Raw genomic sequence first — 27871 nt, 5'->3', positions numbered from 1 at the left:
TGCCAGACACTCACCTGAGGAGGCATCATGGCAGATACTTCTCTTCACTGACTACCACGAGAAACCCTCTGGGGTAAAGCCAGGGCTATCTCTAGTCCAGTTCTCTGTCTCAGTATATTTCAGTGGAGCAGATTTTGGAACAAGTAGAGGAGCATAAGCATGGATCAAGAACAACAATTTTTGATATGTGACACAATGGAGAGGCCCCCACCATCATATGGAAAGAGGTCTACTTGTGACAGAGATCCACAGAGGTGAGGGAATAAGACCCACCATGCTCTGCTTTGTCCAGCCTCTAACAGCAACTCTGCTTGAGCCTTGAAGCATCTCCTCAAATCCTCACCTCAGCAGTGGCTTTTCTAATGCTAAGAGCTACTGTCCACTTCTTACTGAATTCTTAAATTGGAACAGCTGTGCCAGGAAGTTCTCAATACAGATCCTCTCAGGATACCCTGCAGGCACAGTCTTCAAAGGTGAATCAGGGAAAGGGATTGAGAATCTCAGCAGAGCTGAGTCACTGGTGCACACAGGTGATTGTGCACACTGGTGATTGTGCACATGCCTAAAGTTAATGTAGAGCAGTGGGGGCATATATTCAGTCCCATCCCATTCTTGCTCACCTTGAAGGTCTTACCTACTATTGTCAAAACTGCCTAAAAGCTTCTAGGACAATGGTTGGGTTCTAAATCTCCCAGGATGGTTGTTGCAGTTTTTATCTGCTTCCTCTTTCCTGTATGTGTTATAAGAGCACTAAGTACTGTTTTGGTGACAGAATACATAAATAGAATGTATAAGAATACTTATAATAATAATTATAATAGTAGAGGTGATGCCTTTCTGAACTCACCTAGATGTATATTGATGGAACCTGGACTTCAACGTTTGAGAGAATGGAGATCTAGTTAGGTGCGATAAGAACCACAAAATGAAAAATGAATGAGAGGAACCAAATTAAATAGATTCATAATCCATTAGATAAGGGAGAAGGTGTAGGGATGGTCCTGGATGTGCCATTCTTGTGTCCAGAAAACAGATACCAAGTTCACTCAGCCAATGTGTAGTTAGTGAACAGTCCATCTGCTGGAAGCCTCCTCTTTGGAGTATTACCATCAACCTGCCAAAGGCAGCACACGCTCTCTGTCACAACTCAGCTCCAGCCACACTGAAAATGCTCAATTTATGCCTTGGAAAATAGTTGGGTGTGGAAGATAGAGTCATCAAGATGCCACTCACTGCTCCTAGAGATCCTATTTCAAAGAACTGGGGGTTGCCTGTCTGTCTTTAACACAAGGATATTTTAGAGAAAGAAAAATAATTTTTTCATTCTCTTTTTTGATTTGGATACCTCCAATAGTGATATTTCTGGCAGCGGCTGGAGGCAGAATACTCTATAAATACAAAGCCATTAAATTGCACACAGCAGCAACCTGATCGGGGCTACCTTTTAATTTCCTGACATGAGCTGGCCACTAACCCAATTACCCAGGGTCCCCGGAGGAGCCCTCATCCTTCCCAGGAAGCACAAAGCAAGAACCCAAGCATATTGCAGGGATGTCAGCTGAGCTTTCACTGAAATCAAATATCTTTTTGAGAACACATGGTCTGGAAGCAGGGAAGGGGGCAGGAGGGAGAGGCTGCTGGAAGCACTTTGCTCCATTGAGAGATTCTTTCACTTGAAAACAGAAATTAAACACCCTCCCTTCGGTTACATTGCTGAAAATGAGCTCTGCTGTTGATTCAGTTATCTGGATTTTAGTAGAAGATGAAGAAAAAGTTGTAAGTGGAAGTGGTTTGAAATCACCAGTGCTTGGAATCCCTTGCTCAGATACCAGGTGATGGCATCAAATTTACAACATCACACAGCCAAGTCTGTCCAGGATGACAGATTTGACTCCTTGTGAAAAATTTATGACATCAGCAGCTGGTAAGGGAAACCAAAGAGTTAGGAATAAACATAGGGCAGTTCCACTGAGTACAGGGTTTCCTAATCAGCCTGGGTCTTGAAGAGGAGATGGATTTAAGAGATAGCTGCTTCTGAAATTTGGAGATTACAGTCTCACCATCTTGGAAGTGGGGACTACCTCCAGCATTCACAGAGATGCAGGCACTTAGGCAATACAAGGGTTACCAGGTTATTGCAAGTTTCTGGGAGGGAGGGTATTCCCAAAGACACCAGGGAGAGGAAGGAAAGGGGAACAATTAACAGAAAGATAAGCTGAATGAACTCTGTGACTCTCTTCTGTAGACTTCTCTTGCCTGTTCACTGGTTGGTGCTGCAGTGTCAGTATCCACTCATTCCAGCAAACTTTACATCAGAAATAGTATTAGACAGATAGGAGTCCAAGAGCTTGGGAGATTTGTAGCAAAGAATTTGGGTTCCCTGCTAAATTTTAATATATTCTCTAGCATTTCTGATCGAAATGCATTAGGACCAAAGGAACAAAGCCTGGGAAAGGAATGGTTGTACCTGGGCTTACTACAGCATAACAGTTTGGGGAAGAAAGAGTCATGCAGGTGAGAGAAACCACATATCTTTACTGGACAATTCCCTAGCTTCTCTCTTGCTGTTAAAAAGCCTCCCTTGTCTGCATCCAGATCAATACAATATACTCTTCTGCCTCCCTTCCTTTTATTTGTAGACTTCAGCCTCGCTATACAAGGGTGATTCTTGAGAGCCAGGAGGCTGGGCCTGAGGACAACTTACCCTCAGAGATGTTCAGAGTGGGGTAAAACACCTCATACAGGGCAGTTTCCTATCCCAGGATTTTCCACTCCTGCTTTTAGCACACACAGTGCATGTAGTCCTGCAAACTCCTATCTTCTGCTTTCTGAAATAAGGTATGCCTGGTCTATCACAGGACACATCCACAGGGTCCTTTCAGACCTTGCCCTCTTTCTTGGAAGCCAACCAGTGAAGTCTGCAAGAAACTGGGCAGAAGCCACTCATACATCCCAGAAAGTTGTATTTAGGACTCAGTCATGAGCAGGTCTCTGAGGAGACAAATCTCAGCACCGGCAGGGAGCAGAGGACAACTTCAGCAACATAATATACATTACTGGTACTAAGAAGGAAAACAGGACTCAAAGGCTGGGGGAATAATCAATGGCATTTCAATGCCTGGATGAGATTTTTTTTTTTTTCAGATATTTTCTTTGCTGCGTGGTTTTCTGCTGTGATGTGGCACAATTGCCTGTGCATGCACTTCATGAAAAGCATTTCATGACCCAGCCAGTCTCTTCTCTTTGGTGTGGTATGGTTTGAAATGTGTGATACTGCCTCTCCAGCCAAAGATGAGGTCTGTAATGAGAGGCCTTGATGTTTCATTGCAATTCACCTGTTATCCCCATCCCTCTTCTGATGATCTCAGATCATTTCCCTTTCATGGGTAGTCCTGCATTTATGGGACAAGGTTTGGGCGGCAGGAGACTGCAGGGGTGGTTTCTGTGAGAAGACATCAGAAACTGCCCCATGTCAACTCCAGACATCTCCAAAATGGACCCACCACTGCCCAAAGCTCAGCAGTTGAGAGAGAGGCATAAGAAAATACAGAAGAAACAGCCCTACAGATATCAAGGTCAGTGAAGAGGAGGTATCCCAGGTTCTGGAGGACCTGGGGTGCCCCAGCTTCAGAGAGGCAGCAAAGGTGTGGAGGGCAAAGTTGTGAGGTCATGTTTAACCAGCAAACCAATGTTCAAAATGAAACCTCTGAGCCTATATGCACAAGCTTCATATAATCTGAAATTATATCTGCCTCTTGAAGACAAACAAAAGGCAGTAGAACAGAAAGGTTATGGGTGGCTAGAGCGTGAATGGCAAGAGTATATTCTTCCTAAAACTGACAAGGTATACTGAGTTTTTAAAGGAGTTTTGAGCAGCCAAACTGCTGAAATTTTTCTGACTATTATTCCAGAAATCTAGGAAGATCTAGATCTACTCTGTGGAGCCCAGAGTTAAAGACCTACACTTAGTAGTACACTTGTAGGGACAAGACAGACAGCGATGGGAACAAAGAGAGGCAATGGGGTGGACAAACCCTGGGATTCCCACCTCTGAACAATGCCCCTCTACTGTAAGGTGCAGGGCACACTTTCCCTGCACTGGCCATCCCCCCACACCAGACATACCATCTTCTCCATTTGGGGTGAGCAGTATCACTGGTTGCTCAGATTCCCCTGATTTTTGCAGAGCAGAGGGGCATGCAGTTCTACTGGACAAAGCCATGAAGATGCCCATCTCCACTGCCTGCAGGCTGGTGGCTCAGCAAGGCAAAGAGCAGCAGAGCACAGATTTTCCAGGGACAGCGTTTTCCGTGAACACTGGGACTGGAGTCTGCTGGAATGCTGGACTTCAGATTCAGCAGGTTCCTACACAAGCCTGCTAGGGCTAATTAATGCTCCCTGGGGGCACATACAGATGGAAGGGGACAGTGAGACACAGACAGCCAGACAGGCCAACACTTCAGATATCTGAGCCAGTTTGGCTCCCTGGGCAGAGCTTTCTGCTTGCCACTTTCCCCAGTGAATCCTGCCTGCTCTGCAGCATCACGCTTGGAGAACCTGAGACAGCAAAGCTCTGGTGTCTGTGCAGTTCCCTGGTTGCAATACATTGATCAGAGCTCTCTTAAAGAAAGTGGCCTGGATATCTGAGACACCTATTGATTGCTCCATTGGCTCTCTTCCTGCCCTGATCCTCATTCACTCGGCACTGCCTGAATAACCTGCACGTCTGTGTTAGGGCCAGTCTCCCCAGATCTTAAAGGGCTACATTCACAGTTTTTTGCCCAGCTGCAGCCTGTGTGGGGAGAAGGGGTGTCTGGTGACCCTTATAATGCAGTCTCCTGCAGCACCAAGCTGAGCATTTCAAGTGTAAAGCAGACCTTGAAGCTGTGATTGTTTGTTTTTGCCATCTTTGAGTACTGATGCCTTCTGCTCGAAGAACAAGGTAAGGCCACATGCCCAGCAGGAAGGAGGTGGCATGTACATCATGTATGGCAACAAAAATGGAAAATGAGAAGAAATCATGAAGCCCTTAATGAAATATCATATTCTTCTTGAGAAAAAGGATAGTTTCTTTACCCAGAAACATCCCCATTAAGTTACAAACCCAGTGGCTTGCCCAAGGACATCAAGCATAAAACTGTGAAGAGAAAAACTGATTTTCAAATCTTGCCTTTAACCAAAAGACTGCTTCTCTCCAAACTTTTGATAATCAATCAGGACTAAGAACATGGCTTAGCAACCTCCTGCCATGCATGAACCCAGGGATGATGAGAGAGGTACACCAAGGTAAAGCAGGAAGGGGATCTATTAAAAGGGAAAATAATCATAGCCCAAATATCGAGAGATATCTTGTCCTAATGAGAGTTTGGAGACTGCAGAATAGGCTCTCTGGGGAAACCCTGTCATCAGGGATTTTTAAAAACAGTTAAACTACTAGAATGGAACAGTTGGGAATTCTCATGTCTTGGCAGAGAAAGGGATGGATGAGCTAATAGGATGACAAATCAGAGATGGAAAAGACCAATGAACCTTTTCTAATCTGAAATCCCTTGTCAATTCTGCATTTTGAGCAATTCAAACAATTATGGATTTGTTCTTTCTAGCAACTCTTGGCTCTGTGGAGACCAAATAGTGTGACACCATTTTTCTCCCTTCTTGGATTTGGCTTTTAAAGATGCATATTGACTGAATTCTGTATACTAATACTTTGTGCTTCCACCAAACTGCACATAAAGTTAACTAACTGGTCCTCACAATTCTTTTGCAAAGCAATGCAGTATGACCCTTATTTCTCTGCTTGGGATACTGAGCAAAAGAAAGAAAAAAAGATGCCCGCCCAACATCACTTGCCCACTCTCTGTTAGGACACAGGACCCCTATTTGCAGATTGCTAGGGTAGTCTCCTCTGCTCTTCTTGATATTTTCATGTGCTCTTGTATCCCATTGCTATCAATAAATCTTTATGCTGTATTTTCCACAGCTCTAAATATTATGGGCAGGATCACAGATATACTAACATCAATAGCAAACCACCCTTCCCCAGTGTCTTTAATGAAGCCTGATCAATCTCTATAAGAATAACTAAATACACTTCAGCACAAAAGCAGACACAGAGTCAAATTTCAGTTTGCCATGAGTAGTATCCCACAGGGTTTGGGAGTTCAGGCACAGCATGGTGTGACTGACTAACTCTGGTCTGGAAGGAGTTAACTGCTTTCACAGGACTTGGAGGCTAAGACATAAAACCCTTCACAGGATGCTGCTCTGAAAAGTGCAGAACTCCCATAACTGGAAGCAGAGGTGCCCTGACACAGTCAGCACACCAGCACGAGCTCCTGGGACTGTTCCCCCAGCTGCCAGCTCCAAGAGGCTCAACTGCTCAGAAGCAGGACAGCAGAGACACTGGCAGCCAGCAAGCCTGAACCTGTGCTGCTGCTATGCAAAATGACTGGAGCCACTACAGGCATTTAAGGTTGTTTTATGGGATTCATATGAATAGGCTACAATACATTAACAACCTGCAATCCCACTGAAGCCAGTGTCACGAGTGTATATTTGCTTTAGTAGGTAAGGGGATACATCCCCTCCCTGAACTACCACATGAAGAGAAGCAGGTTTCTAGTGGTCTCTAACTACAAAGTAGGTGCCTCCCTCCCAGCAGGAGACCAAAATCCTCTATCACCTCTACACCTAAGTCGGGAAGGGCCAAACTAAAGAAGCTTGCACCCCCTCCCCTTGGTAGCTGGTATGCTCTGGAAGGAAGATATTTAACCACAGAAACTCCACATCCATTAAAGAACAAAATGGGTTTAATGTCTAATCTCCATTCTTATTGGCTGCGATCAAACCTGCTTTTCAAGAAATGAGAGAGCTCTAGTGAGAAGCAATACACACTCAACTGATACTGTACAATTTATTATCAGCTGCTGTGATGTTGTGACCTGGAGGAAAGTTGTATGATGGCATCTTGGCTCCAGCATACAGGACTCGTGCATAACCACAGCCAGTGGCTGTTTCTTGTGGTTAAGCTGAGAGGACCTCGCTCTGCTGGTGTAGCAACACAGAGGGTTATGTGCAGTGCCTCTCCTTCCTTCCCCTCCTCCCCTCACTGCCTTTCCCAGAGGGACCCAAGGGAAACAAACCTTTAAAGTCAATCCATAAGAATGTGTTTAATTGCCACTGAATTCCCTGTGGTTCCTCTTGAATGGACAAGGACTGAAAAGGGGGGTGTGGGAGGAAAAACAGCACAGGAGAGAAGCTGAACACTGCTCAAAGAGCACTGAACAGATCAATAGGCTGAGCAAAACACAGGCTGAGTATGCAGGGCAGGGGACCCTCAGCTCCCAGACAAACCTAAGCTACCAACCATCTTCAGAAAGTCTCCTGAGTGATAATACAGGCAGACCTTCATTAAACCCTGCATTAACTCCATCCTTCCCTTATGAAGAGCTGCCAACCCAGTCATGATCACAAAAGAGCCTCTTCTCCTCAACACTAAAAAATTACTGGGGGGCAAGAAGAAAAACACTCTCCAACCCAGGGCTTCTTTGGGAAAGGAAAGAGTCTGGCACCACCAATTTCCAGTTATTTGGCAAATTTGCAAGTACTAGAAATAATACCCAAGCATGAGAGCACTGCCTAGAACCCCTCTCTTCTCTGGGCTGCCCTCTTAGTCACTGCCCATCCTGGCTTTCTTACAAAGCCTGCAGAAAGATACACTCAGAAACACAAAGAGGGCAAACATGTAGCTAGCCTGGGAGATTCTGCAATCCCAGGCACTGTGGGGACAGAGAAAAATGCTCATTCTGACTCTGTCTTACCTTCTTTTAGCATCCCCACTTTGAGGCATTTCATGAAGCGACAGGCCTGACAGGACTTGCGCCTCCGTTTCGTGATCTCACACTCATTGGTGGCCGGGCAGCTGTATTCAATGTTCCCTGCAATCAAACACAGAGATGGTCACCCAGGAATCATTCTCACCATGGAGCCAGGACAGGCTGCAGTGCCCAGATACTCCCTCCACCATCAGTTTGTAAATGTGGCGTGTTTGCTCATTCACCTACACACACATTCCCTGAGACTTTACCCTGCTGACCTAGCCAAGGGGATGACTGCAGTGCTGGGCTTCCAGGCACGTGTCCTCCAGGCATGTCAGCATCCCTTGTGCTGCACCCCTTGCAACTTGTCCTGTTCCCTGAGGTCCAGGGATGAGAGTGGGAGCAGTTCACACATTACTAGAATTTCCTTTGCTGCCAGTCTTGCTCCATGTCTGTGGGGTGGATGTCACCTGCCTTTTCTTGTCCTGCTTGGGGAACCAGGGAGCTCAGACAGCATTTCCTCCTTTGTTTCCTCCTGCCTGGCATACTACAGGTAGCAGGGAAGCAATACATCTGCATTGAAAAAGGTGGGTAAGATGCCCTGTAAAATGAACATGGGTTCTCTGGGCAAATCTTTACATTTTTACTTTATTAGTCCTCGTGCACCTGCTCTCATCCTCTGCACGGAGAATTATCTTTTCTTTCCTCATTCTCTTTTATTTATGATCACACCTCAACACTGTCTATAAGATAAAAAGAGAAGGAAGCATCCTAAATTTATTTCTAATCACATTTTATTATAAGTCAAGAATATAACCAAAACATGGATGCAAGTGTCTGATAAGAGAATGTAAGTGGAATTATGCTGGATCACAGTTTTAGGTACTAGAAGAAAGGAGACAGAAATAGCTGTCTCCATCCTGCCATTCACTTTGAGCTGATGTTTCTGAAGAGGGCTATTCAATGTTTGCTCTGGAGCTGGGCTGGAAATCGAAGCTTGGCACTGATGCATTGACAATGACAATACATTTAAGGCAGTCTAGTTACTGGTAAATCAGGCAGCACTGAAAAAGTTACCTAAGCTCTACAGTCTGTGGAACAATGAAAAGGCTGGTTTAATGGTTTAGAGTAGGAAACTGAGGTTTGAGTGTTCAATGAGAGCTGTAGGGAGAAGTGTAGGTAAGAACTGAGAGAACACACAGTACGGACTTTCTATAGCATCAGATTAGAAGTAGAGTTTACAGTTTAGAAATGCTGGGAAAGGAATTGATTTTTATTCCTACTTTTGTAATGGATTTTTGTGTTTTTTGCAAGACCATTCCCTCCTCTAAATAAAGATAAACAATCTGATACATATCAGTCTCTGAGGTGGTAAGTAGACCTTGGGGTTCACTAAGCTATTGCAAAGCTACTGGATCTCTGAGTGGAAAAACAGAGCACAGAATCAAAAGAAAGAAAGCACCACTTGATTCATCTCATTATTCTTGGTCCATGCTGAGTGAAACCCCAGGAACACACAACCCCCAAAGCCTAAAGGTGGTCAGCCCACTAGCTATAAACATTCCACCTCTTGCTTCTTGTTTTGTCACAAAACTTGCAACTTCCCCCTAAGCTTCAGCCCAGCCACTCCATTCCTCTCCCCATTGCTCATCTGCCCCTAAATACAGTTTGTCAGCAAGAGCAGAGTGTGCTGCACAAGTTGCTTCCATTCAGGATGTATTTCGTCATTGTGCAACATCTGAATTTCAATAGCAAGTCATGTATCAACATTCTCAGAGAGTTGGAAATTGAGATTCAAGCTAGATCTCAAGGTAATAAAGCAATTCCTGTTCTAGACACAGGGCTCCAGCACATCACAGACCCGTGAGTATGGTGGCCCTGATCTCATGATCAGATACTTCTTGTGCCCCACACAGGAAGGAACAGAGCAAGAGCAAACCTAGGAAAAAACTCAGACACAGTCTCACTTTGGGAGGTTTTGTCTTTGTTTGAATGCCAACCTGTCTCACCAACGCCAGGATCAGAGCTCTGGAGAAATGCAAGATTTCTTGTTTTATGGTCCAAAACCCAAAAATTTGTCCCCTAACACAGAGACACTACAGTAAGGGCACTGAGCCTTTACAGCTGTGGGAGGAAGTGACAGCTCTGATCTGGAAGATCAAGGTCCCTCCACAGCATCAAGCAGATCCCCAGGCTTCCCCATGCCTCTGCTCCCTGGATCCTTTGACAAGCGTAGTACTGGAAAGAGTCTACAAAACCTACAGCAGAACTAAATGGGAGAGTGTCAGAGTATGTGAAGGTACCAGTTACTGCATACACACTCTGTGTGCAGCTTGAATAAGCAGTTCTCTGTCAGGCCCCTTATATCAGTTCTTTATAAGAGGCCCAAACTCATGCTGTGCACTGCAGAGATTGAGAGCCACAGCTGGGGGCAATGCCTGCCATTACTGCAGAAAGCAGGGGCATCACCAGGGAAGGCACAATCAGCATTACCCGAGCAGAACTTGACCAGAAAAAAATGTTGTTTCCAAAAGTTTACCAGAGTTCTCAGATTTTTTTTTTTTTTTATGTGTGTCTGCGTCTCAATTTCTTTTATGGGCCCTGGGGCTGCCTGCCAGCACAGTGAGTTGCTCACAGCTCCCTGTAATTTCTGTAAGTGCCCTGTGATAAAGTGATGAGATTAACTCATCGAAATTCCAACAGCCTCCCAGTGGCTGGCAGTCACACCACCAGCCCAGCTGCCAGCACAGGGGCCTTGGAGAGAGCTTCCCTTCACTGCAGCAGCTGGGGATGCTGCAAAGTCCTGCAGAAGAGTGTTAGCACACAAAGGTGCACACACCTCTGCATGCAACAACAGAATGTGAGTGAAGTCTCTGTGTGTCACAAACTGTAGATTATGTGCTCCCAATGGAAGAGGCAAAAAAAGGGATAGTTCAAAAGACAAGGCCTTGCTTTGAGCTGTTGCTTATTAGAGAGATTTCCTTTACTAAGAAAATATTTACATTTGAGCTGAAAAAAAATGGTAGAACCTCACCGATGCCGTGGCACAAGATTTCCTAAAAAACTGCTTCAAAAATCAAGTGGTAGGTGAACAGATCAGAGTTTGGATTTCTCCTAAGCCTTCATATATCACCTTGGAGAGCAAATCACTTCCTCTCCATGTCCTAGTTTGCTCATCTGCAAAATGAAATGAGCACCAAACCTACCTTCTGGAGAGACTGGGAATCTTTATTCATTAGGGTGTGACTGTACTTTAAAGCCTTTAGATGAGACATGCTACAAAATAGCAGAGGACTATTAAAGTGACAGATCATGGTTGTTTATGCTGGAGAACTGCAAAACTACCCTATTTTCTGCAAAATTAGACCTCTGACCATTAAACAATTTGGAACTTAATTTCTAGTGCACATATAATAGCAGCACCTGAAAATTGTACATCAAAACTTGGTCATTCAAGAGACCCTATATTCACCCAACCTCTCTGGAACAGGATGGACTGGGAAGACAAGAATGCCTCCCTGAGCTTGGGGAGCACAGTAAAGTCCCACCCATCTCCTGCTTAAATTAGGGATAGAGTCCTCAGCGAAGCTGAGCTTGAAATCAGTACAGCACTGAGGACACAGGCTACTCTCTGATTACTGATTCTACCTTCCTAGAAAGCCTTTCTGCAAGGAAACTCAGGAAAGGCTATGTAAAAATAGCTAAGAAAGTCCTTAAATAATTTTCAGCTTCTGATTGCTAAAAAAGTCCATCTTGCTTTTTCTCATTTCTTCTTCATTGCTACTCACTTTAATTAGTCCTTCTAACCAAGGCATCATAGTTCAACTCCTGGTGTGAGGAGAGGTACTTCATGAAAATCAGAGGAAAATCTCTCAGTGATCTGCATGAGGTAAGAAGGGTTATTTTTTAAGCCTCAGCTTTCAAAGAAAAGGATTCAAATGATGCTACGAGGAAAATAGGATACACATAGCTGTAACACCAGCATTGTTTGCCTCCTCAGGGTGGCACATCTGGCTCCTGTTCACAAAAGAGGGCTTGGACATTTCACAAAACCTCACTCAAATCAGCCTCCTGTTTGCACAAGCATGCAGGATAGGGGTTCTGGGGCTCCCTGTTGGCAGCAAGTTTGTCTAAATATTTTACAGAACTTCCACAGAAAAGATCCTTCTACACAGAGCTCACTGTACTGATGTACTGAGGCAAACAAAATACCTAGACTAATAGAGCTGAGGTTGCACTGAAGATGGGTTTTTAAATTCAAGTGATAGATCTGTGAATGGTAAGCAGCAGTCAAGCACTAGATCATTAAATACTGCGCTTTCCCTGGGTAAGCTTTAGAAGCTTTTGGAAGGTTGTGAACTCCCACCTGAAAATTAGCAGGCATTTTTCTGAGGAGGACAGAAGGATGGGACAGTGCCCAGCTGATGTGGCTGCAGCTGTAGGGACACAAAACCTTCTGTGTGCCTGTGGATTGTAACACTCTTCTGCTCGGGAAAAACTCTGTCAACCATTCCTCTTCCTGGGAGCCTCCCTAAGCACCACAACAACCAGAAAGCCCTAGAAGACTTTATCACAAGCCTGTTACAAATCCCTACAAGTCTTCTGAGCTGCATTATCCAGCTTTTAAGCCCCTTATTGGTGCAAAGGCATCCCAACACAGCAGTTCTGGTGCTACACTGACCGAGTTTGAAGCTTGCAAGACTCAAGCTGGGAATCCACAGACGCAGGCACTTTGCATAACACACAACTTTCCTATCCAGAAGATGATGGCAAATGTGTCTCTTTTCTCTGAATCTCCAATGTTTTACTGAGCTTTTAGCTTTTACTTTATAATAATGGGTTAATTTAGAAATAGCCTTTATTTTCACTGTTTGAAGATGAAAAATAGATGCAAGGTACTCATAGTCATGAGTATATCGAATAACAAAGGACTCATATCGTTACACAGCACTGTTATTAGTTAATATTCAAAGTAGGCAAAACTACCTACCAGTTGCAACAATTAATGAACAAAAGAAAATATGTATTTGACTGATACATAGTGCTCTACCTACTGAGCAAACTATTAAGAGAAGGAATAGACTTTGACTGAGAATTTCTATCCTGTGAAAAGTCCAGTATTTGCCTTTGTCTAAATTTGAATGAAAGGATTAGTTTGGTTTTCCATGGAACAGAAATTAAAAGAGCTTTTATTTATAAACATACCCAACTATCTTTTATGTAACAGACCCATTCCTTTACATTCAGCTAATATGAAATCATTTGTTAAAAATAAGACCTCTCCTGAGCACCAATAGCACATTTAAGTGTGTCTGAAATTCAGATTCTCTCCTATCTGCACTAGACTGCACATTCCACAACATTCACAGTCAGGTGAGGTAAATGTAAACTGCCACTAGAATATAATCCCATGAAACAGTACAATGACAGAGAAACAGGATTAAAATTTTGTCAGACAACCTAGCTGACTGAAAATGTTTCAGGTCAGTTTAGGATTTCTGACTGCCTCAAAGCTTGGGAAGTCCAATGCTGGGGTTCAAAATATCACGTTCAGAGAGAAAGACCTGCAGCCCAGAATGTGTTCTCTCATCTCACCTCAGGTTTTCACTTTTCTGTCTCAAGCACTGCCAACACTGCAAAGTGGAAATGACACACAGCTTTCCAGGCCTTGATCCTTGGGCCATGTAACACAGCAAAAGAAAGGACAGAGGTGTGACACTCCCCCATAACCTGTGGGACAGGTTAAGGTGTGTTGGGTGATCCTGTCTTCCTGTCCTAGTTCAGCAAAACAAAACACTCCACTTCAGCTAGAAGGGAATCAACTGTTTACATTTTCCTGCCTTCTTTTTTTTTTCTCCTATCATCAACATTTTTCTTGGGGAAATCTGACTTGGTAAAAATTCTACTTTTCTTTGGAAAAATCCTACTGACAAGAGAACTCCCACACAGCAATATTAGTGACCTCAGAGATAATCAGTCATGTCCATGCTGGCTCTCAGTCTATCTTCTCCCCATCACTTGAAAAGCAGCAGCCCTTACATTGTCCATGACAGCCTGGCCTCACCTGGCCAAGTGAGAAAGTGAGCTGCAAAAAAGTGCTTAAAGAAGATCTGCACCTTGGATGTCCATTCCTCCTGCTGCTGCTACAGCAGCAGAGTGAATCAAAAGGCTGTTGCAAGATACTCTTGCCTCAAGATACGCAGGATTCACGTGAGTTAATGCAGCTAAAAGCCCCTAATAGGCACAGGATAATTTGTAGCAGGGGAGGGGAGGCTAGTTGGAAGGGGGACTTCATGTGAAGTTCTAATGCATGACCAGGGGTATCTAGATAGGACTGCAGTAGTTTAGTAACTCAGCACAGATTTAGACCCATTTTATGGCAGCATGCACATGTAAGGCCAGCAGAGTAAATACTGTCATAGTATTCATTATTTTTTCACCTGTCAATAAGTGTCAAAAAGTGGCTTGTCCAAGACCACAAAAGCCTGATGATGAATGTATCTATTTCATCTCTTGAGCATCTGGGAAATCCTGGGGTTATTGCTCCATCTCGGTGCTCAAACCACTGAGTCAATGCCGTTCCCACACCTGAATCATGGCAAGGTACTAATATCCTAGTACAAATCATTTTGGTACTAGGATGCCAGGAAAGCAGTTATGTAGCATACACATCTGTATGCTTTCTGCAAAGCCTACTTAGATGTTGGGTAACCTGGATGAAGATGTTTTCACTTTGTCTGTTAGATGCTTAAAACAGCTATTGAATATAACAGAGGATAAACACCTTTTGGAAATGCTCTTGCCACTCGTCTTCTCTTTTATGAGATCCTTAAATCCTTTTCCCCTGCACACCCAGGGCTGTACTCAGATTCACACCCACAGCAGCAGAGCCCTAGGAGCAGTGCATTTTCTTGACTCAACCAAACTCTGCAGACTTATTTGCTGCCTGCTCCCCTGGGTTCAGCCTTTAGCTGCATAGCTGAAATTGCTCTCCCTCAGGCACAGCACACTCGACTCTTAAGAATAAAAGCATTTTGGTACCTCAGTTGCCAGCCCAAGCTGATGACAGGGTGAGAGAAATTTCCACTTACTCCTTTCCCCTCGTCTGTTGCATGTTAACAGGCAATCAATTAGGGAACCACAGGGAGAAAGAATATGGCTGAGCCAGGGAAAGGAAGGTGGAGGGAAAAACTCTCCCCTCTTGGGATTCAGTCAGCTGACATATCACCTGGCTGATACAGGTTCCATGTAGGGCTACATGTGCATGATTCTATTTTGATTCTCTCTGAAAACTTTTCAAAAGTTCCTATGTCTTTTTCTCCTTCTTGAGGTCTCTTCTGCTCTGCCACAGAGATCTCTCAGAATCATTCCCAAGAAGAGTTAATTATCTGGTCCCTTCCTCTATTAGGAGACTCCAGAACTTTGCTTCAGAGTGCTGCCCTGTCCCTGTTTTAGCACCTGAATGTGCCTAAAAGAAACACTAGGAAGGGTCCAAGGGCTGGAGAAGGGATGTAGTCAGTGCTGACAGAAGTGCAAGTAAAAGTTCACATTCAATCACAGAGATTCAGCAATGACAACTCACAGAAACCCTGCCAGGGATCAGGCCAATGCCCCAGAGATGGCCATGGCATAATAAAGAAGGAAGTATCAGTGGAGGAGAGTAATTATTTCCACAGCTGTATTTCCACATTAAGGAGAGATATCTAAAATCTATGAAAATAAGATAGATATAATGACTTCTGCAGAGAGCTGGGATAAACTGCACCCTGTACTGTTCAGGAGTTGAACATCCCCAGCCAGAGTGTAATCAGATCCATCCAATTAACAAAGTGAGTGGTCTCTCCACACATGCATTTCTTTCATTTCACAGGAAGCAAGGAAGTACTGATGTGGTGGACTAACCCCAGCCAGCAGCCAAGTCCATGCCCAGCTGCCTGGACTGTAGACCTGCCTTCAGTCAGCACACCACACTCGGGCAAACCCACTACACCTTCACTGGAAGATGAAAGATCCTGTCCTTCCAGTTAGTGGAGGAAATATGGGAATATCTGTACGTCCAGGCATGTTTGCTCACATGGGGCATGTGTATATAAGTATACCCAAACATCCATGCATACTGGAGATTGTTTGGATGCACTGCTGCTTTTGATCACATTGTAGCTGAACATGTGCACATCTGCAAGTACATTTCTGGCAGGCAGGACACAGCATACTCCTCATATATGAATTGTACATGAAGGAGCAACACACTGCAATTCACCTACACATGCATGCACTGAGGCTTTCAAAACAGCCTAAGGAATTGCTCATCCTTAGTGAGGCTGACAAAAACTTCATCATCTTTGGTGCCTAGTTTTTTTATCTTCAAAGAATCTGCACCTTAATGAAAAAGGTTGGTGAAACGGGAAAAGGAGAAAAAGACTGACTTTCACAAAAGTTCTCTGTCCAGATTTGTGCTGAGGTTTGGAGTTCATGGCTACATATCAGGGACGGGTAGGACAAAGAATTTCTCTACTCCCATAAGGCTGGAGCTTTCACCTCAAGGTGCAGATATGTCTACGTAAATTCCATCTCCTGGCAGAAGCATCTACTCTTCAAATGGGCCTTAAAACACCATTAGAAGGCAAAGCATTTCCCTTCCAGGCCTTACACCACTAGCTGCCACATTCTTACAGTATCAGTGCCACTAGCAGAGGCAGGAAGACCCACTAGTCCAGATACCCAGATCTGGTAGCCAGTCAGGCAAGGAATTTGGCAAAGGTGGCTACCATCACATAGCCTAACTCCATGTCCATGTTGATTTGGAAGGACCAGAACTGGGCAGGAGGAGAGAGGAAACATACAAAAGGATGGAGAGTTAGGTGCTTTACATCCATTCTCCCTTTCCCCCTTTCATATGACACCGCAGTCTCAGCGATGTCTGGGGCCTCGTCCCTTTATTTCTACGGAGCGAATGCCTCAGTTTCCATCCCTCCCACCATACCTTGAATAGTCCTCTTGAAGAAGGCTTTGCAGGCCTCACAGGAAGCCACGCCGTAGTGGTAGCCAGAAGCAATGTCCCCACAGACGAGGCACAGCCGCTTGGGGATGGCGTTGAGCATGTACTCGCACTTGGTGGGCGAGTCCTCCATGATGGCGCTGGCGCAGTCGTCGTAGCGCTTGCGGCAGGAGCCGCCGAGGCCCGCGCCGTTGAACATGGGCGGCGAGTCCAGGCCGTTGGCGTGGCCGCCCATGGCCATGCCGTAGCCGCCGCTGGCGTCGGAGGAGCCGCTCGGGCTGTGGTGGCTGATGGCGTCGATGCCGGAGGACGGGCTGGAGGGCTCGGTCTTGATGAAGGAGCCGCAGCTGGAGGAGAGGTGCCGCTCCTCCGTGGCCATTCTGCCGAGCAGCCTGCAGGGACAGAGCACAGGCACTCAGACACCGCCGGGCAAACAGGGAACAGCTTTAGTCAGAAGGGAGCCCTCCTTTTGCCACCTCTGTCCAACCCCAGTGGGCTCGGGCAGTTCAACTCGTGCAGTTTCTTCTTCTGGAATATCTTCACCAAGACCAGCCCACCTGCTCCCCACAGACTCACGCTAGAGTAAAGACAAAGCTCTTCGTGTAGATCATAACTTTGGGCTGTTTGAATCTCAATCTACCCAGGGCACCATCTACCCCAAGACAGCAGACAGAAACAAGCTTGCCCGTGGCAGACCAGGTGAAAAAGATGTTTGGTTAATAAAGAACGGGCTGTCCTGGCTTTATGCAAAAGGTTCAGTAGCAGACTCTGCAGAAAGGACCTGCACAAATTGGATTTTCATTTTTTCATTTGTAATACAGAAGTTTTTGATTAATTTTCAAGTTTGCCTCCTTCTCTTACCCCACCTCACCCTTTACCTCACCCCGCTGCACTATCATCACTGAAAGATGAGCTTAGAAACAGAAGGAAAATTATCTGATCAAAAGTTTATTTTGTCTCAATCTTAAACCTTAATATTTCTTCAATTTACTAGTACTGAGCTTTTGCATGGACACACAGATTCCCATTTCTTAAAGAGAGGTTACACTCTCAAATTTATGGAAAGAATATTTACCAGCTTTTCAAGCTCTTCATATTTATTTTAGTCACAGATAATCTTATTCCTTATAAAAGTGTTCAGTCCTTTTTTGGAAGACTGCTAAATTTTATGATATTTGCAGCAATGAGTTTACTCACTTATGTTTATTTTATGATATTTACAGCAATGGGATTACTTGTGCAGTGTATGAACAAACAAATCCCAGTTTTATTTGCCTATAATGTATTTGCAGCCTGCCAGGCTCCCTGAACATCTCCTCACTCTCCTTCTCAGGAAATGTAGTTTTGCCATGTTCTCCTCATTCAGCTTTTCATTATCAATATAGATAATTCATATAGAAGTTTTTGCAGATCTCTTATCTGCTTCATCATCCATCTCTGAACTTCCTCTAGTCTGGCTATTTCTGTTCAGTCCAGAACAGAGTTCACTGAGCCAGCTCCTCAGCAGCATGAAGCTGGCACTGCTCCATCACTTCTCCAGCTGAAGGTCTGGACAGTAGTCAAGACAAAGGCACAACATCAATTACCTAGTGACGTTACAATATTTTCAATATTATTTTCAGTCTCCGTATTATATAACTCCTTACACTGTTTGCTTTTTTTTCCCTCTTTAAACGAAAATCTAAATTGTTAACATTTCTTCAACAAACAGTATCAGAAGTTACTTACTGCAACACTTGATCTTATTCCTGAGTTGCCACAGTTAATTTAGAATCCATTAAGATGTATGAAAAATCAAATTAATCCTTCTGGTGTGCAATATTTTGAAATAGTCAACAGTGTATTTCATCTGCCACTACGCTGTGCAGTCCACACACCCAGCTTTATTAGGATCCTCTGGAGCTCTTCAGCCTTCCTTGGTAATTTGATTTCACCTGCAGTCTCATTGTTCACCCACTTCCCAGATCATTAACACATGGATCAAACTCCACAATACCGATCTTTGTGGGTGATGCATGTTAACCTTTATCATGCTGAAAATTGACTTCTCTTTCTTTTCTGAGTAGGGTCTCTGACACCTTTTAATTGATAATAGTATTAACCTGAGAGGTTAAGTTTTCCCTTCAGCAAGACAATTTGTCAAAGGTTTTACGAAAAACTAAACATGCATTTTCCTGATGACATGGCCAAAGAATTCTGACTGACTGGAGATGCTTGACTTTTCCTCTTGGAAGCTCTGCCTGTTTAAAGTTACCACACCATGGTCATGTGGGCAATTTCTATTTCTATTTCAGTTTCAGCCTATTTACCTGGTATTTGTGGCAGCTCCTTCTGCCAAGAGGTCAAATCTGCCAGGGGACAGGACAAAACATTCTGTGAATCAGCAAGGCTGGAGCACACACTTTTATATATCACATCTGTGTGTGTGTTGATAGGAATATAGATGTTTGATATGCAGCAAATTCACAGTCCTGCATCCGTATGATCTCATTTGACCTACGTATCTCCTAATTTTCCCTTCTCTGTTTCATCCTCAAAGTTTGACCTCATCTCCTATCTCTGGGATCGATCAGCCAAGTTTGTTTTTTGGCAAGACTGTTGACCTTGAGAATATGGGCAGGCATCTCACGTTCCTCAGCTGCTTTGCCTGGTGTTACCTGAGAGGAATCCAGGGTTTGGGCCCTCTCAGAGACAGTGTGATGAGTTGATAAATGCCCATGCTTTGCCCGGAGGGCCACAATGAACTAGAGGTCATGGAGCAGTTTCAGAAATTGCTGCAGGTGCATTCATCTCTATTCCCACAGGGCACTTAGACATATTGCAGATCTGGTGCAATGACAGCTGACTGTGTGAAGGAAGATGAAACTTTCCTAGCTAAGACTAGATCTTAGCATCTCACAGCAAAGCTGAAACCTGCTGTGTGGGCTCTGGAACCTCTCCCTACCTGAGAAGTGCATCTGTGGTAAAGAAATGAAGATCACTGGATACAGCAACCTGAGATTAAGATTCAAATGGAAGGCAAAACCACCATAAAACACTGTTCTGCACTGTGGAACTCCATAGTAAGGCAGCTGGAGCTCTAATTTTCAAGGCAGACAGAGGAAAACACTATGAAACAGGAATGACAGGGAAATGAGCTGTACTGGCAGATTCTGTCAGTGGAGCCCAAACCTCAGCTTCTGTTTCTTGAATAACCCAGCATTCATGGATGACCTCAAGAGAGCTTTCCTTCAGTGGAGAGAACACAAAAAATAAAAACAAAAGATAAAAACAAAAAATAAAAACCAAAATAATAATGAAAAAAAAGTTTACAAAGGAGGAATAAAGGAAAATGAAAGAGCCTGGGGAAATAAGGAGCCTTCCTTCCCCAAGGCATGCAAACAGTGAATGTTTGATGGTGAATCAAGAAACAAGCCCCCTACATCCTTACAGCTGAGGACTCTCCTGCTCCCTTCCAGCAGGCAGCAGCACATAGTGAGTTCTGGTTGGATGTGAATGCATGCTTGAGAGTAAAAGCCCTGAACACCAAGATGGATCAAAGATTACAGCCAAGGTGACTCCAGCCATTCCAGAGCAAGAGCTTTTCTTTTCTGGCCTCTGACTTTCTGCAAGTCTCATGGAGATCCCGTGCTGATTTTTAAACAGTCAGAGTGTCCCCTGGCAATGAGATACAACATCTTGAACTTTAAGAAGAACAGCTAAATGTTTTTTGCAAGGAGTTCAAAGTGATGAACAGCCATTTTGCTTGGCTCCAGTTACCTTAATAGGAATGTAAAAGGAGAGAGACTTGATCCAACTCTCCTCCGTGCTGGCACAGGAAACTCCGTTACTATTTCTGTGCCCATGTAACAGGCTTAGAGGTTCTAAACATTTCGTTCTTTTCACCTTTCCTCATCATAGGTCATTCCTTCTAATCCCTTTAGCATCTTTGTGGTCCTTCTCTGGACTTGTTCCAACTCCTCTGGGTCTCTGTTGCAGCAAGGTGCCCTGAACTGCACAGTGCAATGCTGCAGCACTACAGGGGAGAGTCACTCTGGAAAGCACACAGCCAGGAGGACATATGGACCAACTGGGCAGCTTTGCCAGACATCAGACTGCACATCAGCTCACACAATTTGATAGCCTGTCTCTTTGGGACCTCTCTGAACATAAGCTGCTTTTGCCACCGTGCTCTGCACAACATGAAATTTCGAGATTCTCCTTGTTCCAAAGTAGATCCAGTATCATCTTTGAACTACACAGTGCTCATTATTGCTTGTTTTACCAAAGCCTGTTCACAATGCTCATTTTTTCAGCCTAGCTCTTCTTTTTTCAACGCTGATATTTTTTTAGTATCTTTTGGTTCTGTCAACTGTAAATTTGAGTGATCACTTTTACGTTTCTTCCAGGTCACTAATAAGTACCTACAGTCAAAGCACTGTCCTTTTGGACACCATCTTTGCAGAAGGATCAAGAATATCTCTAGCCATTCTGTTTCTACTCTGCCATTTAATCCATGATTCATTTCACAGGATTTGTATCAAAACCAATTTGATCTAATTTCCCTAATAAGATTTTGCACAGCTTTGTGTCAAAAGCCCATGCATGGTCCAGAGTCAGTCTATTCACTGCATTCCTTTTGCCCACTAATTATCTAATTGCATCAAGAAAGGTTATTGTCTGCTGTGCTCCTGTTTCATAAACCCACTGCTGTTTATCACTAACAATGTTGTTAGCCTTTATGTGCTTGTAACTGCTCCCAGACAAGCGTGCTCTGACCTCAGTGACACTGGATGTAAATACACAGGTTTAGACCAAGTCAAGACTGTGCTTTAGGTTTTTATCCATAAGTGTTCTCTCCTTTGGGCAGCAATGTTGGTTAATGTTACAAGTTTCCTCAATTCTTCTCCAGCCTTACATCTTTTGCTATTTCTCTGCAATGGCTGGTATTTAGCCATTAAAGGCTTATGAGATTAATGATCTTTTGAGAACAACTGCAATAGTAAGAGAGCGAAAGACTGCTAGGTGGGGAGGAACAGAAATTTAAGGCAGTAGTGCCTCCGATTTTCATTCATTTACATATCAAGGATTACTACTTTGGGACTGAGGAAGGTGAGGCTATTTTATTGCACATCCTTCAGGATTATTTTTGCCTGAAACTGTAATTTCTAGCTACATTCAACTCTTTACAATAATTCAGTAGTCTTTATGTATAAGTGAGAAAAAAAATGTCCACCACTCACATCTGCTTAGCAGGACAGCCAGAAGGTAACTTCTCCCCCCAGAGGAACTTTTTATCAGCTAAAGGTATACACAATTCAGTAACTTAATACCTTCTGAGCACTGAAGTGCTCATGCAAACCTAAGTATTTGACCTTCTACACTCTCCAAGTGGCACTTGCTATTCCAAAACTGGACCAAAAAAAAGTTTAGTGACAACACTGCTGAACCTCCTTAGTGGCTGAAACCTCATCTTCAATAAGAAATGCAAGGATAGATCAGTTCTATACCCCAGTTTCCTGAAGAAAGGTAAGGAATAAGCATACCTTCTGCCATGTAGTTCAGTTACTTCACCAGTATTTTCTGGTTTAGTCATAAAGTCACCAACTGCACTTCAGTCCTGAAGTCCTCACAGTAGATTTAAGTTATACTGACAAAACCTGAGAAGTCTGCCAGTATGAAGCTGCTCACTTCAGGCACCAGCTGGTGACAAAAGCACAGTTTGGATTACACAGAAAATTTTAAACCAATCATGGACGATGAATGTTGCTTCAATCTGCAGAAACATCAATGGTAAGAGAGATAAAACATCCATTCTCTTCTGTGTTACACACCTATTTCTGCTATCAGTATTTGTCAGTCCATATGGTACAAACTTGCACTGCATGTGTAAATGGGATGTGCACATCATAGGCAACATAGATTCTGTGTCTTTTGTGGGCCACAGGAGAGAGCTCTGCAGTCCACAGTGGACTGACAAACAATGTAGGTCAGCTTCTCAAACACTGGCTGCAACTCCAACAGGCCAATTCTGTCAGGTTTTTTTTTAGATACAGAAGACAGAAATAATGTTTTCCAAGTGTCAGGCTAGATGTGACAGCTGCAGTAACAGCCAGTGTAATTTTAGGTCGCTTATGCAAAGAGTTAATGTCATAGAGCTGAGCCACACCTGTTGGTCGACCTGCCTTTACCATGGACAGCTCACAAACACACTCCCACCCTTGCCCCACCCAGAACATCCACTAAAGTGCTAGCAGGGAGGAAAAGGATCAGCACCCACACTGGTTTCTCATGCTCCTCTACCCCATATGGACTTCAGATGAGAGAGCCATCATTTAGAGACTTTATCTACACTGACAGCTTTTCTCCATTCAACAGTCCAAGAATAATGGGATCTGCCAAGTGCCACTTTATTCCTGTACAGTGGACAACTGTGGGTAACTCAGTCATATCAGGAATCTTTTCTGGGCTTATTCTATCATACAGGAACACATTCTGTTCCCAGGACAAACTTAATTTCTTTCTGAGAATAGGCAAGAGTTTGGGTAGTACCAGCATGATGGGCATGATCATAAATATAAACACAGCAGTGCATGGGCTTTAGAGACTTTTTGTTTCAATCACAGTAATTTGCATTGCTATAAAGCACAGGAGTCAGAACTCAGCTTGATATAACTATTTTTCTCTGGAGTGCAGATCTGATTTCTCAGAGTTTTGTCGTGTTTCCTAGTGATGGCTCCCTCTGGCTTGCATGGGTTGTGCTCCTATTCTGTAGAGTGTGGCAAACCCCAGGCAGCCAGTTTTCAAGGCATTTGTCTATACTATACCCCCCTCCCCTCCCCAGTACTACACACTTGTCTTTGGACAAGCTAGTGCTCACATTCTGGCTCTTACACAAACAGTACTTGCTTGTCTAATGCCCAGCAGATATTTTATCCCTTTGACCCATTGCATAACCAGAGCCCAGCTGCATATCAGTAGATCTTCTCTAGCCCAAGTTAGCTCATGCTGAAAAAAGCTGCCACAGCAAACTGTCTGGAGGTTACTTAATAAATAAAAAAGTCTCTCATGGGCAGAAGACATTATGGATTTCCTACTAGCCTTTATCCCTCTCCTCATTACTATAATTTCTCTTCACCCTTACGACAATGGTCTTGTTAGTAAATGGTAAAAAGTATTACACAGATGAAGTGACAATTAATCTGGGGGTGTGACACACATTATCAGTTCACTCTCTTATTAACACACTGCCTTTTGAAGGTACCTTGCCCTCTGGTGTACCAAATGACACTTCCTCCAGAGTGAATTGCTTTAGCACTTGAGCTAATGCCTCTTGCTTATACTTATTGTTGATACCACAGCAAAACAAGGACAGGGCTGACTTGCTGTTCACTATTTATCCAAGTTCTACCACCCCCCTTTCCCCCCAACATTATCATTCTGTGTTTCACTTACTCCACTACTTCTACATTCACAGCAGTTCAACAACTTTGCCTGCACACAGCAAAGCTGCAACTCAATCCCTGTTGAAATGCTCAGCCAGACCTTCATTTCTTCTTGAGTGTCTTTCTTTATACTCTGCCTATCTAGAGCACTTATAATCTATATCTCTCTAAGCACCTTCAGTGTCCTTCAGACACTTGTGAATGAGACCCATGCACAGGAGGATCAGGAGAGCACATTTCAAACACTTACACATCAGAATTTTGCTTCCACCTTCTCAGATGAGCAAGGAAAGGAGAACTTCTAGCACTGCCATTCATATCACATTTACTTTTGCATGGCAGCCTGATTCAACATCTCATCTCTCAGAGACCTTTGACTCAGTTTCCTCTCAGCATTTCTGAGAGAAAACTGCCACCAGTACAAATTATTCAGCCCACACTTCCTTGCATTTCATTGAAGACATCCCCCTTCAATCTTGCCTACAATTCCTGGTGAACAGTGGCATGAAAAAAGAGAGACACAGAGGTATTGATTAATTTTTCTAAGCGTTTGAGGAAGGAGTTAGGATGGGAGATACATATCAAAGACATCACCCTAGAAACAATGTGCAAAGCGACTTGATAACTGACATTTCTGTAGGAATTCTTGCTTACTGAAAAGGAGGACTTCAGGTATATTGAGATGAAATACGAAATTGGATGTTATTCAACCTGGATGCATTTAGAAATTCTCTGGGTTTGACCCGGTAATACTTTTTGAGAAGGTTTCTGTTTCTTATGCTTCAACAACACAGCTGTAGTGGGATTCTGTCTCCTTCTCCCACCCTGGCCAAGACAATCCAGACAGATTAGATGGGCTTTGCCTAGATTCCACCTGTAGCTCTTAGAGAAATCTATAACTAAATGCTTCATCATTAGAACATTGCTCAAAACCTGACAGATCTTGAAAAACTGACTGAAATTAGTTCCACATAAATTACAGCGGGGGAAATAATAAAAGGCAATTAGTGCTTTTTAATTTGATTTTTTTTTTAAAACCCTGACTCTCCAGAAAAGATTTCTAAGATGATACAGTGACAAAGCAAAGTGACTGTGAGTAACTGTAGACCAGGCTCCTTTTCTGCTAATGAACACCACAGGTGTAAAGGAGAATAGGTCATATATGGAAACAGTGGTTTTCTTCTGCACACCTTACACTGCTGTAACATACAGGATTATCTTTAGCTATCTATTCAGAATAACCTCAAGGTTCAGTTTTGCTGAGTCTCCTAACTCCCACCTTTGATAAGTATTTAGCAGATCTCTTAGCACACACAGCATATATTAAGCAGGCAGCTGTATCTGACCCAAATTCCAGCTTCTAACCCCCCTAACTTATTGTAAATCCATTTCATTCATCCATCTTTCTGACTGCCCCTATTTTCCTTTGACTGACAAAGCAACTTCCTGTCCACTCAAGTTCAACATTACTTGAGGTCCCACAGTATCCTGTATTCTTACTTGCCTGAACCAAGAGATGAGATCAACATTAGACAGAAACTGTATAGCAGAACAAACTCATATTTTCCCCCAATACTGTGCAAAACTTGCATGTTCCTTTCTCTAGATTTAAAAAAAACCCACCCCAACCAAACAAAACCCCCCTAAAAATCTCAGTTCAGACAAAAACAAATTCTGAAGCAAAATACTTTTTAATTACTGCGATTTTCCTCACAAATTGGCATCACTCTAGGAAAGTTTAAATGTGATTATAAAAATCCCACAAAAATAATCCTTTCGTCATCATGAATAGATTATTTTCTTATCCCATGAAGTTTTAATTTTTCTCTGTTACTGTTTCTGGATATGAAAGAAAGGAATGCAAGCATGTAAGCTCTTTAACCTCAGTTTCTCTTCCTCTTCCATTCTTTAGCATCCCTGCCAATAGCTAAGCAGAAGCTGACAGACATAGCAAAGCAGACAGACAGTAGACACCAGCAAAGAAGCTATACACCTGATTCTACACTTTCATATGGTTCCTTTCTGAGATAGCTCTAAATGTTACATAGCTTCATTCTGTAGGGTTTCTCTGTAGGCATAAATTTATTGTGCCAATACACACAACCCCCTTCTCTCACATCTCTCCTTTCCTCATCATGTGCATGCACCTAGATGCCAGTAGCTTTGCTATAGGAGCCAAACTATGACTTCATACTTCCTGATCATCACTGTGAGTGGTCAGACCTTTATAGCAAACATAATGCAGTAAAGCAGAAACAATCAAAACCCACTGCATAACTGAGCCACATCATCCACAGCCTGCACCTTGGGGCGCACTCCTGTCTCTCTCAGAGCATGGGAGGAAGAAGACCTCACATGGTTTTACATATGTCTGCAATCTGTCCTAGCCCATATTTAAGCTTGTTCTCCCTCCAGAGGTTTGGAAACCTTTGCTGATGCAACAAGCAGGGGACTCACCCTCTTCAAAGTAAGGACCCAAAAAGGAGCAGATTTCAGCAGCTGACGGCCTGGTGTGACCCAAGTGAAACCAGCCCACCCTGCCGGCATGTCCTCCCTGCTGTGCTTGTTCCCTTTGCCCTTGGAATGCTATCACTTGTTATCACGCTGACTTCTCCAGATGGGGCATTTTGGCTATTGATCTGATAAATAAACAGCCTGCTCGCTCGATCAAAATGTTATTTTGCATTTCAATTACTGTTCGCTAATGCAACCTTCATCCCGCCAAGAGTGCTGCTGGCAATGACACTCGACCTGGCACAGGCGTGTGCAAGCAAATCCGGCAGCACCCGCTGCGAGCACCTAACGGGATTACCAACCTCCATTAGATACACGGAGAGAGGAGCATGGACAGGCAGCAGTGGGCCGAAGGGGAACAGGCGTGCAGGACAGAAGGTGTGAGCAACCTGGACAAGGGGCAGGGAGAGGCAGCAAGACAGCTTTACCAGATGTTTTAATGGTGAGAGATCTTGAAAGCCAAAGACTTTCCCCCCAGTGAACAACCCCAACAGCTCATAGCAGACAGACTGAGCTCTCTGTGTGAGCCATGCAAGAGTTCAGAGCAATGGGAAATAGAAATCAATGTCTGGTGACAAGCCAGCAGTGAGCACTGCAACCCATCAGGGCAAACAGGGTCAATTCTAAAGCGAGTTCTGAAGCCCAGCTCCACCAGGGTTCAGTAGGCCCTAAAGATACACACAGCATTCTGTATCTAAACCTGCAGGGCAGAAACCCTATTAATCCTTGCTGGATTCTTCTGGGAAATATGACTGCCTCTGGAGAATCTGGTGGTGATACAGGAAGAAAGGGGCATCCAGAGGTGTTGCTAAAATCTCTGGTAGGTGTTGATCTCTATTAATTCAGCACTCTGTTTACATCAGGGAATCCACAGACTGGTTTCACTCAATTCCTGTCTACAATAAGAAATACAACACAAATACTGTCAATGAGCAGCCACCAGACGTGAGGCCAGGCATGACCACGTGGTTATGAGACAGTTTCTAGTCCCAAACTCTTCTAGCCACATGGCATACTTCACCAAGTGGCTGGTTTTGCACTTGACTCCTCTTTCCTAAACTCCTAAAGGAAATATAACAAAGTGACACAATCATTTACCATTGCATGCAAATAGTGGT

At 43.8% G+C, this 27871-nt stretch overlaps 1 protein-coding gene and 1 long non-coding RNA gene across 3 annotated transcripts in view; one reads left to right on the top strand and one right to left on the bottom strand.

Annotated features, from left to right (window-relative positions):
- Positions 1-17642, bottom strand: part of ESRRB (estrogen related receptor beta) — a 40512-nt gene extending 22870 nt beyond the window's left edge. The window contains exons 1-3 of one of the 2 annotated variants that reach the window (XM_056493792.1): positions 17292-17465; positions 16801-17207; positions 7821-7937 (exon numbers count right to left, since the gene is read on the bottom strand). In XM_056493792.1, the coding sequence (XP_056349767.1) occupies positions 7821-7937; positions 16801-17194 (511 nt within the window). In that variant the 5' untranslated portion in view covers positions 17195-17207; positions 17292-17465. Of the gene's footprint in view, positions 1-7820; positions 7938-16800 lie in introns of both variants that reach the window. The other variant, XM_056493791.1, reaches the window with a different exon arrangement.
- The window catches only part of LOC130254357 (uncharacterized), a 49828-nt gene extending 22941 nt beyond the window's left edge, over positions 1-26887 (top strand). The window contains exon 3 of the long non-coding RNA XR_008840689.1: positions 26655-26887. This is a non-coding gene — a long non-coding RNA (uncharacterized LOC130254357). The remainder of the gene's footprint in view (positions 1-26654) is intronic.
- Positions 26888-27871: the final 984 nt, after the last annotated feature.

Source organism: Oenanthe melanoleuca, chromosome 5 (genome assembly GCF_029582105.1).
Source record: "Oenanthe melanoleuca isolate GR-GAL-2019-014 chromosome 5, OMel1.0, whole genome shotgun sequence".
Classification (NCBI taxonomy): Eukaryota; Metazoa; Chordata; class Aves; order Passeriformes; family Muscicapidae; genus Oenanthe; species Oenanthe melanoleuca.
This window is presented reverse-complemented; position numbering and strand designations above follow the sequence as displayed.